The 15,208-nt window shown below is 43.4% G+C and overlaps 1 protein-coding gene across 1 annotated transcript in view; it reads left to right on the top strand.

Moving 5' to 3' along the window:
* LOC122683651 overlaps positions 1-10,974 on the top strand; it is a 34,099-nt gene extending 23,125 nt beyond the window's left edge. Inside the window, exons 5-7 of the mRNA XM_043887438.1 lie at positions 5,941-6,012; positions 6,487-6,576; positions 10,895-10,974. Of these exons, the coding sequence (XP_043743373.1) occupies positions 5,941-6,012; positions 6,487-6,576; positions 10,895-10,974 (242 nt within the window). The remainder of the gene's footprint in view (positions 1-5,940; positions 6,013-6,486; positions 6,577-10,894) is intronic.
* Positions 10,975-15,208: the final 4,234 nt, after the last annotated feature.

Here is a 15,208-nt window from a genome sequence, read left to right as displayed (position 1 = left end):
CTGGAGGCAGCCTTAATGGTGAACTCTGGGAGTAGTCATGGCAGGATGATGAAAGGAGTGGAGTCTTCTGGGGACCAGATCTGTTGTGATTGGGAGGCTTACCTGGCCATGTGGCCTAGTTCTCTGATGTCCCTGGAAATTCAGGGAGTGAACCAATATTTTAATACTTTTCTTTCTGCTTAAATTATCCAGGTTTGGTTTGTGTGTACTCAACTTCCCAATATCTATATCCCCTCAAACTTGAATCTATAACACCATCACTGTGAACAACTTTGAGCACCCAAGTGCTAGAGGCCTGAAGTGTGTAGGAAGCTGGCCATCCATAACAGAAAGCTCTATTTGACCTACTTTGGCCATAACGCAATCATCATTTTCAAGTTACATATTTCTAATTTAATCAGACGGCATTTTGAAATTCCTGTTGATGTAGTAATCCCATTTCTAGGAATCTATCCTGAACAAATAAATCATCACTGTTTCTTTAAAGATATTCATCACAGTGTTATTTATTGTTTAAAAATAATAAACCAGAAACAACATAAATGTGCATCATTGAAACATATCAGCACTACTAAAAATAACATTTTCAAAGAGCAATTAAGGCCATGGAGAGAGTACAAAACTTTATATAAAGTAACATCCCAATTTTCTGTAAAACTCATTTTACGTGGATGATACATATCCTTGAAGGTGATAGATCAAATTATTAATATCCTTTATGTCTACATTATGAGATTGCAGGTGCTTTCTAATTTTTTAAGCTAGAAAACAACTAGATATTATTTATTTTGCAGATAATTATTTTATTTACCTTGTATAATTTAAATTTTTTCTGCAATGAATATGCATTAGTCTTACCTTAAGGAATAATAATAAAAGTATAAAATATGTAATTAAAATACATAAATGTGTTTGGAATCTGATTCTTCACTGATTCAGACTATTACCCCAACAGTATTTTAGGTTAGGGAGGTTCAGTCATATTTGCAAGAGCTCATCAAGACAATGATGCTAGTAAATAAGGCTGCTTCACTGTATCCTACCAACAATAAGTATGGAAGTGAAAGTGAAAATCGCTCGGCCCAGCCATGTCCAACTCTTTTCGACCCCATGGACTATATAGTCCATGGAATTCTCCAGGCCAGAACACTGGAGTGGGTAGTTTTTCCCTTCTCTGGGGGATCTTCCTGACCCAGGAATCAAACCGGGGTCTCCTGCGTTGCAGGCAGATTATTTACCAACTGAGCTATCAGGGATATAACAATAGGCATATACACAGATTATCCCTCATACCCTCCCCCAGAGGCAGTAAGACAGATTTCTGGCTTGTGAGAAGCTTGTAGAACCTTTTGTGGATTTTTTTTAATGTATTTTACAACAGAGAATGATAAAATAACACCAAATGACGAAGAGTAGTACAAGTTTAAAGTCTACAGGAATTCAAAAAACGTTTGCCCACCTCTATTGGATGTTTCGACAGTTTTCTTGAAGGTGGTAGGGCTTCTACTCTAAGCCACTGATTCACTGAAGACCTTTATCCTCTTGAGAATGAGCGAAGACACTGAAGAGCTTTTGTTTGTGTGGATTAAATATTTACCCAGCTAGAAACTAAAACAATTTTTTAAAAAAATTGTTTATCAAATCATTTAAAAATAACAATAATAAACCCAATCACATACTAACACAAATAATTTATTTTTTGAAAAATAACTGTATTTTCTAAAAGAAAAGGAGAATTGGTGGGAAATTCTATTTTGCAAATTTCTTTAATAAGTGCTTTAATAGAAGACAGCTGGATTCTTATATTTGCTTTTGTATTCAGCCTGTTGACCCATGTTGTTGGGTTGAAGTATATGAATAAAACACGGCCTTGCACAGATAAGAAGCTGGCAAAAGGGAGAATACATAACCTTTTTCAGATAATTATAAATATCTTTTTTCTTTGATGAGACACCAAATCTCAACAAAAAGTAATCTCTTAAAGGTTAGTTTCAAGGTGGAATCTGAAACTGTATCAGTGAACTTTTGTTCTCTTTTACATTAAAATCCATTAGTCTACATGTACTTTGAATGTGTCTTTTACCCACACATGATTTTGTAACCTCATGCACTAGTCATTTAGAAATTTTGATCTTTAAAATGTTGACATGTTTTGTTACACAATAATAACAGAATCACATTTTTAAATATTACCATGGAGCTCATCAAGAAGTCTTCAGTTATTGGGAATCTGTCAAGCTCACAGTTGTGTACAAGTTTTCCAAAAGTCTAATTTTGCTGGAAAGCCCCAATTTTATCATTTGGCAATGAGGCTTAGTTGTTTTCCTCAAAGTGACAGATTCAGTTTATTTTTGAGAAAATGTTCGCCAGATATGCAAACTTGAATGAGCACAGTTTGTTCATGAGTTATTCTATCAGATAAAGTGATGTTCCATGAAAAAAAAGTGGCAGTTCAACTCACACTTCAGTTGCACAAATACTTGTACTCTAGACAACCACTGACTGTTTACATACAGCAGAAGTGCTTTTCCACTTCATCACACAGAATATTAAAAAGATGTGTGCTCAAAGGGCAATATTTAATAGAATTAATATTTTTTGTTTCTTTAAGCACAATCTTATGTGAAACTGGTATTTTCCTCCCTGGAATTGGGTGATGGATTACCCCAATTATAGGATTACCAATAATGGATTAATGGATTACCAATGAATGGATTACCACCAAGGATTACTTGTGTTCTCACTTTCACCCACCAGCGCTTTTGCACATTTGGTACAAATGTTAAAAAGTGAAAAAAGAAACCAAACAACATCTTTAGCATTATTATGAGCGTTATTATTTTTTGGCAGCATTGCACATCTTGTGGGGTCTTAATACCCTGACCTGGGATTGAACCTGGTCCACAGCAGTGAAAGTGCTGAGTCCTAACCCTTCGACTGCCAGGGAATTCCCATCTTAGTATCATTATGACAATAATTTTGACCTCAAGACCTTCTGAAAGTGCCTCAGAGACCTTCACCCCCTCAAGATTCCATAGACATACTCTCATACTCTGGGAATTGTGCTAAACCTCAAAAGCTTGGAAGACTTTGACAAGTCATCAGGAAATGAATGCCCCTGGATGTTGGCTGGATAGTGAGTGGAAGGGAGCCAAGGCAAAGGCTGGAGAGCTAAGTAGGTGCTAAACTATAGGAAGTCTTAAGTACCAGGGAACAGAGCTTGAATATTACCCCATGGACAAATGGGAAACTTTAAAAACCATAGCTGTCATTTATTTAGCATCTACCGTGTGCCTGGCATTTTGCTCACATTATTTAATTAACACTCCATGTTAATTCTGAGCTTCCTAGGTGGCACAGTGGTGAAGAATCCTCCTGCCAATACAGGAACTGTAGGTTTGATTCCTGGGTCAGGAAGATCCCCTGGAGGAGGAAATGGCAAACCACTGCAGTATTCTTGCCTGGACAGAGGTGCCTGGCGAGCTACAGTCCATGGGGTCGCAAAAACTTGGACATGACTGATCGACTGAGCATGCATGCACAGCACACACACTTAATCCTATGAGGCAAGTATCATCATCCTCATTTGTTGGAAAAGGAAGCTGGGGCTTAGAGAAGTTAAGGAATTTACCTTAACTCACACAGCTAGCAAAAGTAATTTACCTTAACTCTCACAGAGAGATGAGACTGCAAAAGTTAGGTGGACAAATTCCAACTTCCTGCACCTCAGGTTTTCTTCCAGGTCACATTTTTTCAGCTCTGCTGGGTAGGATCCTGGAACGTGTATGTTTTTAACACATCTAGTCTGCTGTGAAGCACTCTGGTTATAAATCTTGCCTATTTACTCTGGGCTCCCTAAGGGCAAGGGTCAAGTCTGTTTATATGCCCGGCACAATGTGGTCACTTAATAAATCTTTAACCACAAAGGTAGTGATTTTTATGGTGCCTAACTCCACCCAGATCCCTTGCAACTTTCCCTGGGTCTAAACTGCACATGCCAGAGTAAGAGAATTTTTTTTTTTTTCCAAAGAGGAATTTGGAGCCCATATTTTCTGAATTTGACTATGACCTTCAGTGACAACAGTTTTATCTGAGCAATTATTGCTGCATATTCATACGGTGAACAAGGCTTGTTTTTTTCACCTTTCCATTTCTTGGACCATTTGGATCTTACTCTGGATGGAAAATGGGCTTTAGAGCAGGCTGACTTGAATTTGAATCCTGATTCCACCACTGACAAACTATGTAACTGTGGGCGTAACCCCTTTCAGCCTCCGTTTCCCTCCTGAAAGCATGACGATGGTGATACTGTCTTCTTCAGAAAGTTGTTGAGTGAAATAAATGGAATAGTATAAGGAAATCACTGCTCCTGGGCCTTTTCTTCCCGCCACACCTCCAGTCTGGGCCCACAGAGCCCCTCCCCAGCCCCGAAGGGTCCCGGGTTTTCCTAGAGTCAGGCAGGCCTGGTAACTTACCAGCTCCTACCTCATCACAAACTGCCCCTTCCATCAAATGTTCTCTATCTATTTTCATACCTTGGGTTACCACTGGCAGTGCTGTCACTTAAGAGATGATTTAATAAACAAATGAAAAATCAAATGCAAAGCCTTATGTTTACCGCCATAGAAATTTTAAAAGGTATTCCCAATGGGGAAAGGTATGCATGGTTTTGCTGGTAAAATTATTTTTTAAATATTCATTTATTTGGCTGCGTCGGACCTTAATTCAGACACGTGAGATCTTCATCGCATCACGTGGGACCTTTCGTTAGGGTGCAGGGGCTCCAGAGTGTGCAGGCTCAGTAGCTATGGCACTCGGGCTTAGTGTCCCTGTGGCATGTAGGACCTTAGTTCCCTGATCAGGGATTGAACTCATGTCCCCTGAATTGCAGAGCAGATTCTCAATCACTTGACCACCAGGGAAGTCCCAACTGATCAAATAATTTTGAGAAACCGAAGACTAAATCTCCCTCCTTAGTTGGAGCAATTGAACCTGTTAATGGTTCTGACAATTCCCAAAGAAAAAGAGAGCTCTGTGACTTCATAGCACAGCGAAATAAACTGGGTGCCCTGATGGTAATCATCTGTCTCACCCTCAAGATAAGTTTTCCCCAAAACTATTTTGAGAAGCACTAACTCACTCTCAAAACTAAGATTCCTTAAGGACGGCATCTCAGGCACTGGGAGTTCTCCAAGCAGATGAAGACACACTGGCCCGTATCTTCAGAAGTCTGTGAGCGCTAGGTCTAAGAACAAAATGCTAAAGCCTGGCACAGGCAGGAAAGAACACAGATTTGAGGAGAATTCAAGTCCAATAATGGGCTTCCCCGGTGGCTCAGGGGTAAGAATTTGCTTGCCAGTGCAGGAGACACAGGTTCCATTGCTGGGTTGAGACTATCAGGAGGAGGAAATGGCAACCCATTCTAGTATTCTTGGCTGGAAATTCCATGGACAGAGGAATTGTAGCTTGGTTGGCTACAGTCCATGGGGTCGCAAAGAGTCGGACACGACTGAGTGACTGAACACATATACACCCACACACAAATCCAATAAATAAACCTCTACAACACTTTTCAGCTTACAAAACATTTAAATACATATTACCACCTTCAAATATGCTATCTCAGTTTATTCCTAAAAAAAGTCTTACAAAGCAGTCAAGATATGGTTCTCTCCCTTTCTAGGTTCTGAGGTTAGGGCTCAGCGAGATGAAATGACTCCCCACCACCCTTGCCCAAGCCCCTCAGTCAGGAAATCTCTGAGCTGACTCTAAATCTCTGGCTGGACTTCTAGACCAGTAATGCCTCTGGGAGACCAGAAAACGAGGTGGGTGGAAAGGAAAGCCGAAAGGACAGTTGCAGGGGGTTCTGTGGGTTATCCACTCTGCTCGTATGCATCGTGTCCACACGTCTGTCTGCTCTGGCACCTGTTCTTCTTTCAGGAGACCCAGGTCCCAGGAAGAAAGAGCCAGGACTCAAGAACAGCCTAGTCCCTGCCAAACATGAGGCCTGCAGTCAGCCTCTAAGGCACTGGAGGGAGCGATGGCCACCTTCCACACCATCCCAGCTGCCAGCCTGGCAACAAGAAGACAATGCACAGCTAGGTCCCAACCACCCCTCTTCCTTCTCTCCCCTGACACATTTCCCCAGCTTTCCATCAGCCTTGCCTGGTGGATGTCTACCAGAGCCACATGCACCCAAGACTTCAGATCCAGTGTTTCTGGTTAAAATGTTAGGTGTCCTCTTTTGGGTCACCCACACTCTTCCTAGAAGCCAAGAGAGGAAGAGAAGAAGAGAGAGAAGGAAGGGGAAAATGAATGTGAGAGGCAGCAATGATTTGTGCATTGGATTCATTTTCCCCTGGAGCTCAAGACCATTTCCAGGATTTTGTAAACTCTTCATGCTAACTGCTCACTGATGTCATCTTCTAGTCCAAATGCTTTATGTGAGCTAGTTGTCATAAATCTGAAATTCCCCCCTCTCCGTAGCAGTCTCTGAGGTGCTCTCACCTGTTGGAATGAACTGTAATGAATGTAATGAAGACAAAGAATGTATCACAAACATGGAAATTCTGACCTGTAATATCTCTGAAAATAAAACACTGATCACGGGCACTGCTGTGCTTGGATGCTTGCCCAGAAACTTCCCAATCCTGGGAGGAGAGATTTCTCAATTAACTTCATCTTCCTTCTTGTGTTAAAAACAGCATGCTTTTACTTTCTGGTTCTTTTGACAAGAAACTTTTGGGTTTCTTTCCAAAGTAGTCAGGGATGAGACAGTTAGAAAAGATTTTGGAACATTATCCGCATGGCTGAAGTTCATGTTTTCAGAGGAAGCAGAGTGACTGTTTCTTTGTTTGGGATGAGGAGGTAGTTTCCTACGTGGTAGTTAATAAAACAGTATTTTTACTAGAGAACCAAGTCAGCTTGCCTACAATAATCAAAAAATATCTAGAGTTAGGAATGCTGAAAGTTGTTAATTCCCAGCCCAAATGAAAGTTAAAAAAAAAAAAGAGGAATTCACTGTACCAAATTTCTGTTCCTGTTTTATATCCTAATATACCTATTTCACATATAGAAAAAAATTTTCTTTGAAATCAAAAAAATGTATCATTTTAATTTTATTTATTTGTTAACTCCATGAGTGGGACTAATGATGTAAGATGGAAAGAGGTGAAATTTTTTATCTTTGTTTTTTGTTTTTCCTTGTTTTCCCCTCAATTCGTTTTTTTTTTTAATTATTTTTCTTTTTCGGTTTCACCTTGTGGCATGTGGGATTTTAGCCCCCTGACCAAGGATTGAACCCATGCTGTCTGCATTGGAAGCCAAGAGTCTTTACTCTTGGATCATAAAGCAAGTCCCTCAATTAATTTTTTATAAGGAATTATATTATTTTGCTAGAGCTGCCATAATGAAGTACTGCAGGCTGAGTGGCTTAAACAACAGAAATTCATTTTCTCGTAGTTACGGAAGCTAGAAGTTCAAGATCATGGCGTTTAGCAGTGTTGCTTTCTTTCTTTTTTTTTTTTTTTATTTTACTTTACAACATTGTATTGGTTTTGCCATACGTTGGCTTGAATCTGCCATGGATGTACATGTGTTCCCCATCCTGAACCCCCTCCCACTCCTCTCCCCATTCCATCCCTCTGGGTCATCCCAGTGTACCAGCCCCAAGCATCCTGTATCATGCATCGAACCAGCAGGGTTGATTTCATCTGAGGCCTCTCTCTTTGACTCATAGATGGCCATCTTCTCCCTGTATCTTCATTTGGTCTTCCTTCTGTGTGCATCTGTGTCCAAGTTTCCTCTTCTTAAGAGGGCATCAGTCATATTGGATTAGGGCACATTGTAATAACCTTATTTTACCTTAACTACCTCTTTAAAGACTGCCTCCAAATACAGTCACATGCTGAGGTACTAGGGCTGGAACTTCAACATAAGAATTTGGGGGGAACACAATTTAGTTCATAACAGGAATCACTGGCCATCAGAGGTCTATGGGTGACAGTGTAACGGAATGAGAAATTAAATGAGGAATGGGAGAAGCGATCGATGAGGAATTGAAAGAACTGGCTTCCAGCCCCAGCCTGATTATGGACTGGTTATTGGACCCTGAGTAACTTTCTTACCCTCTCTGGCTATCTCATCTTCCAAAGTCAAATGAAAAAAGAGAAAATGCCCTCGATGATTTCCAGGGGGCTTAGCAAATCCAAGGAGAGGCAGAAGCAATAACACCCTGCACTGATTCCTTGCTGGCCAGAGGGAGAAGTTTGCATCTCAACCATGGGACACGTTTTCTTTCAAATGGGAACCAGAGGAAAGTTAGAGCAATGCTTTACATGCTTTACAAGTGAAATTAGCACAGTCTTCAACAGAGTGCATGAAATCCGATTTTGCACACCTTGGGGAATCAAAATGACAAAGGGCATGGAACCCTTGTAAGACTGAAAGAAAAATGAATTTTCATTCACCTTTAAGTTAAAAATAGGTACGTATGGGGTGGTGAGAGCAAATAAACTCTGATAGAAAACAGCAGCTTCTAGGGAAACCCTGTGAAGGTTTGAATCTTATATATTTGTTCATTTAAAAAATTTAAACCCCTAAATGGCTTGAAGCATCGCCTGAAAGTGTGAGAACTGTGGAGTGAGTGAGTGCAGCTCTCAGGGGGGCCTCCCTTTTCCAGGAAGGTTTCCCCCTGTGCATTACTCACATCTTGAGCGCCCTGAGTGCTGGGACCTCCAGGAAAAGCTCTCACCAGTCTGTTCCATTGACCTTCACGCCAGTGCCCCAAAGAAGGGCCTTACACCATCAAGCAGATGGCAAAAGCCAAGCCCTGTGTCCACTACACAGTCCCTGCCCTGCAGAATGCGATCCCAGTGCAGGGACACGGGGAGTGGGTCAAAATCTTGACATTCTGTGAAAAGGAAAGGGAGATTTAAAAAAAAAAATTTTTTTATTGTGGTGATAGACACATAATAGAAAACATACTATTTTAACCATCACTAACTATACAGTTCACCGGCCTTAAGTACATTCACATTGTTGTGCAACTCTCACCATCGTACTAAACACCAACTCCCCATACCCTCTTCCCACTCCTCCCAGTCCAACCCCCAACCCCCTAAACCAACTCCACTCCCGACCCCCTCCACCTCCCCACCCCCAGACCCTGACATCTACCGCTGTACTTTCTGACTCTATGAATTTGACTATTTGGATATCTCATACAAGTGGAATCAAAGAGTATTCGTCTGCACCTAATGAATTCAGTTTTTTATTTTGTATTAGGGTATAGTCAATTAACAATGTGGTGATAGTTTCAGAACAGCAAAAGGACTCAGCCATGCATATGCATGTATCTATTCTCCCCCAAACTCCTCTCTTGTTCAGGCTGCCACATATCACTGAGCAGAGTTTCATATGCTATATAATAGGCCCTTGTTAGTTATTTATTTTAAATATAGCAGTGTGTACATGTCCATCCCAAACTCCCTAACTATCCCTTCCCCCCATCCTCCACCCTCCTCCGCATAATTATAAATTCCTTCTTTAAGTCTGTGAGGGACTTCCCTGGTGGCTCAGCTGGTAAAGAATCCACCTGTAATGTGGGAGACCTGGGTTCCATCCCTGGGTTGGGAAGATCCCCTGGAGAAGAGAACAGCTACCCACTCCAGTATTCTGGCTTGGAGAATTTCATGGACTATACAGTTCATGTGGTCGCAAAGAATCAGACACAACTGGATTGTTTCTGTCTTGTAAATTCATTTGTATCATTTCTTTTTAGATGGAATGCATTTTTAAGGTTTAGTTCAGTTCAGTACAGTTGCTTAGTCATGTCCGACTCTTTGTGACCTCATCCTACAAATAGATTGTACCTTCTTTTATTTTCCCCAGTGCTATACAGTAGATTCACATTTTGTTGTTGTTGTTCAGTTGCTAAGTTGTGCCCAATTCTTTGTGACCCCAAGGACTGCAGCACACCAGGCTTCCCTGTCATTCACTGTATCCCGGAGTTTGCTCAAACTCATGTCCATTGAGTCAGTGATGCCATTCAACCAACTCATCCTCTGTCGTCCCCGTCTCCTCCTGCCCTCAATCTCACATAGCATCAGTGTCTTTTCCAGTGATCGAGCTCTTTGTATCAAGTGGCCAAAGTATTGGAACTTCAGCATCAGTAGTTATCTATTTTATACATAGTGTGTATATGTCAATGACAGTCTCCCAATTCATCCCACCACCCCTTAAGGAAAGGGTACTTTTGTGCTTGCAACCATCTTGGTTTTCCCAAGTGCTCTCCCAACTGCCCAGAGTTGGGATTCCCTAATCAGGCTGTCTTGCTGGCAGTGCTCCAGGTTCCAGATCTGGCCCTCTTCTCTGCCCTTTTTTACCAATATTTGCTGAACACTTACAACATGCTGGGTTCTGTGCTGGGCACTGTGGATAGAAATAAAAATAAATCCAGATGTAGTTATTTCAAGAGATCACAGTGGTGGGAGAGACAAACCAATAAGTCAAATCTCTGTTCAGTCCAGTGAATGCCACCTGGGCTGGGTCCTAAGAGCCATGGATAGCCATGGATAGCCATGGATAGCTCCAGGATAGCTCTTCGGGTCGTGGCTATGACGCTCCACATCTTGGATGGGCTCTCGTGCAAGCAGAGCCTGAGGCAAGGACTTGGATTCCGGAAATTTATTTGGGAAGGAGATTCCAGGATTGAAGGAGCAGGGAGGGTCAGACTAGGGAGAGAGAGAAACAAACGGAGAGTGTAATTGAAATCACTGCTGGGAGTAACTGCAATGCTTCCGTGGGGACCTCTGAGAAGATACAGGATGCCTTTGGGATTTCTGCCAGAGGGTGGAGGCTCTCGTGCCCCACCCAGATTGCTGGGTATCCCCAGGGCATCAGCACCCCGAGCTCTCCAGCTGCACTTCCCAGCAAGCCAAGCAGGTGCAGCTTCAAGACAGCCCTTACAAATAAATCAGAAGGACACTTGCCTCCCTCCTGGTGCAAAGCTGTCAGGACGAGACCGCAGCTGCTGCTGAAGCCACAGGGAAGCTGAGGGGATGTGACAGGGACACAAAAGCATTTGCTGCACATGCCAAACTTGGTTTCTGCGGGACCACTCTCTTCTCTACAGCTCTGGGGCCTCCCTTCTTTATTTTTTCTCCCTTTAAGCCTAGAGGAGTTCCACCTCCCATGCTGATCTCCATGTCCTCAACTCCTGGTGTGCCCAGAGCCCTGAGTCCACTTCTGTAAATACTTCCTTCATTAAAGTGCTTCTGTTTGGAGAAGAAAATGGCAACCCACTCCAGTATTCTTGCCTGCAGAATCCCACGGACAAAGGAGCCTGACAGCCTTCAGTTCATGGCGTCTCAAAGAGTTGGACATGACTTCGAGACTAAATAACAGCAACAACAAATGTCTGAGTCTTTCTAGTTTCTAGAATAGAAAGGGAAAGATTGAGAACATGTCAATGAGAAAAAACACCAAGAAGGTTGCCATATTTTCAGAAATTCATAGAAGGAGACTTTTGTCTGCAAAGTAATGAAATCAGCACTGATTGTGGAAAATATGTTATTCGTACATTTCAATATTTCTACCCTCTTGTCCATGTACAATCCTTTTGGATTCCTTAGGCAATACAACTCAACTTTCCTCTGAAAAAGAAATAATAATAATAAATCCTTCTGTTGGACCAACAAGGTGGGACTCTACTTCCTGTTGGGACCCTGAAAAATATAGATTACTCTAGCTGCAGAATTAAGCTTGCCAGGGCATGAGATGGCGATCAGGAGTGTCAGTTGGGTCATTTTTTCAGTTATTCCAGCTGAAGATGATGAAACTGTGAAACTTGACCGAGGCATAGGGAGGGGAGTTGGACTGGAGTTGACATTTAAATGAGTCCCACCCCCTCTCCTGGAGATGGTGAAGGACAGGGAAGCCTGGCATGCTACAGTCCATGGGATCGCAAAGAGTCAGACACTACTAAGTGACTGAACAATAACAACCCCTACTCCAGGAGCTGCTGGAGGCTTGGCTAACCTGGGAAACAGGAGCTGCCATGCTGATCAGGCCTTAACAAGGGTCCTCTCCCTGGGATATGGCAAGGGTGGCACAAAAGCTTTCATGTCGGAGCAAACAATTTAATAGTGGATATTCAGAAATGAAGAAATCAGGAGCAAAAAAGACTTGGATGAGGGTACAGTGTCAAGTTCCTCTTTGTATCCTTTTTCCTCAAACCCCCACTGCCAGCCTCCCTCCCTCTGCACCTATAGGCAAGAAACAGATGATTTCTGAATAAACCTCCATTTCTAGTGCTGCTGTCCTTCTCACATTTGTCAACAGCTATCTTACAATAGGGGCTTCCCTGATAGCTCAGTTGGTAAAGAATCTGCCTGCAAGGCAGGAAACCCTGGTTCGATTCCTGGGTTGGGAAGATCCTCTGGAGAAGGGAACAGCTACCCACTCTAGTATTCTGGCCTGGAGAATTCATGGATTATACAGTCCATGGGGTCGCAAAGAGTCAGACACAACTGAGCGACTTTCACTTTCAATTTTTCATCTTATAATATAGGGCTTCCCAGGTGGCACCAGTGGTAAAGAACCTGCCTACCAGTGCAGGAGACATGAGAAATGGGTTCAATCCTTGGGTCAGAAAGATCCCCTGACTGAAGGAGAGCATGGCAACCCACTCCAGTATTCTTGCCTGGAAAATCCCATGGACAGAGGAGCCTGGCGGGCTACAGCAAAGAGTCAGACACGACTGAAGCGACTTGGCACACACACACACTCACGCACCAGGGGAAAGAGGGCATTCTAAACTAAGTGAAATTTAGAGTTTAGCTATTACACTAGATCTCACTTTTTATAATCTAAAATTTTCTGGAAAAGCAATGAGTCCTGCAGGAGACTTCTTCCAGGGTAGGGAGCACACAATGAGTTTCCCAAGGAGGGTGAAAAAGAATTAAGTTGTTTTGTCTTATTCCCTTACAAATTGTGTTCCTTTCATAAATCGGTTTCACTAAGGAGTTAGTCCTTTGGTGCCTTCCTTCCACTGCCCTTGCTGCCTCTATGCTGATAGTTCCACCAACAGCCCAGGAACTAACCCGGTGCTCCACCAGGTCACTTGACAGAAGTCCTGACCCCCAGTGCAGGACTGTGGCTTTGAGCGCAGGGCTGGGGCCACGTGCCAACCCCAGCTCCACCCCCTCACCAGCTGCATAACCTAAAATTCTCTGTGCCTCACTTTGTGTGCTAAGTCACTTCAGTCATGTCTGACTCCTTATGACCCTACCAACTGTAGCCTGCCAGGCTCCTCTGTCCATGAGATTCTCCAGGCAAGAATACTGAAGTGGGTTGCCATGCCCTTCTCCAGGGAATCTTCCCGACCCAGGGATCCAACCCACACTCTTATGTCTACTGCACTGGGAGGCAGGTTCTTTATCACTAGCACCACCTGGGAAGCCCATGCCTCATTTTACTCACCTGTAATGGAAAATATAATCATCCCTACCTCATGGGGTTGTGTGATTCACATGACAGGAAGGTGGATTTATGCAGCCCAGAGAGTCACGCTGGTCCTTACTTCCGCCCCAGTCCCCAGGGATGGGCAGACAGGACACACTGACTAAGCCCAGCCTCTCCCACCACAAACAAGCCACAGGGCCCTTCATTCCTCTACTTCTGGTGACTCCTTCTCAGAAGAGAGGTGGGAGTTTTGTGCTTATATTCCCATCACTCTACTGAGAGAAAACAATATCTGTTTCCTTCCAACTCGTAATAGCTACCCTGTGTGAGAGAGAGGGGACATGGAAACAGAAAATCTGCTAATGGAATCTGAAATCAGTCTCTAAGGAGTGTTAGGTACCTCTCAGGTAACACAGAGTTTACAGATGAGAAGGACATGATCCCAGTCATTCGGTTCAGGGACAATACAATGCCATGTGCGATTCAGGGCTAAACTGTGTCAGGCCGGAGTGGAGTGGGCTGAGAGAGAGGCTCCAGGAAGCCTGAAGCAGCCTAGAGGCCACATCCTGGCCAGGACTGTCCCACTTAGTCAAGGACGAGCATCCTGATTCTGGGTGTTACTCTCCCAGGGGATGCGGATCCTGGGCATGTCCTGTCATCAGGTCTGACGCACATCTTTGGCTGGGGAATCACCAGATTTTCAAAACCCATAACTCAGACCTTAACCAACTTTGATCCCACAGGGGTGTTTCCTTCTGACAGTGTCCACTTCTCACGGCCGCTGCCACCCACCCGTGGCACCTTTGAGGCCCCAGGGGGAACAGCTTGGATGAAGCATTTGGCAGGGACATGCTTGAGCACCGGCAGAGCTGCTCAGGGCTACTCAGTCCTGCCAGATGCCTCTCATGTTCCCTCTTCCTTGTGAGAGGGATCTCTGCTCTAGAGATCTCTGTAGGACCAGCTGAGGCCTTTGTCACAGCTCAACTTCTCCCTTTGCAACTGGAGCTATTCCTGAATCATTCTGCAGTTGACCTGAATGCATTGTTCAGAGGCTCAGGGTATGTTCCTTGGAGACTCCAACGTGCACCAGTGTGGCTGCCAGGAGTCTCTCTGAACTCCTCAGCAACTAGGCTGGACTCAGGTGAGGATGAGGTAGTACCAGGCATGGAATCAGAAGGACTTTTTCCTACTTCTGGGTCCATAAGACCTTGGCAGGGCTGATGCAGGGTATAAGACCTCCTCCCCACAGCCCAGTGCAATGTTCAGTCCATTGAAGTTTCCTTCTGAGTGATCAATGCCAGTGGTACCATCTTTTGATATCACTTCTGCTTCAGCATCTTACTTTAGGATGGCCTGAAGCCTTTCAAGGCAGCTTCCTGAATTTCCATCAAAAGTCTACAAAGCTCAGGAGTCCAGATATCTCTGGTATCTGAAACAAAGTGCAAAATCCTGCAACATCTAAACTCCAAAGTCCCTAAAGTGCTCAAAGAGCCAGCCCCACATCCTCTAAGTTTTGCAGCATCATTCTAGTCCTGCCCTCTACCTACTTTCTAGTCCCATCTTGGCATCTCACTGGCTACAAAAACTAGACATCTCATCTCTCCTCACTAATCCTTAGTTTCCTCATTTGTAAAATAGTGGTAATAAGGAGCACTCTATTTATAAACACTTTCCAGAAACATCTAGTCTAACACCTACTGAAGGCAGGAATTCCTCTTGAACAACATGGCGGCCAGTTTCTGCT

The sequence above is a fragment of the Cervus elaphus genome, chromosome 25, assembly GCF_910594005.1.
Source record: "Cervus elaphus chromosome 25, mCerEla1.1, whole genome shotgun sequence".
NCBI classification, from domain to species: domain Eukaryota; kingdom Metazoa; phylum Chordata; class Mammalia; order Artiodactyla; family Cervidae; genus Cervus; species Cervus elaphus.
The sequence above is the reverse complement of the archived record's forward strand: the minus strand, read 5'-3'. Positions and strand labels throughout refer to the sequence as shown.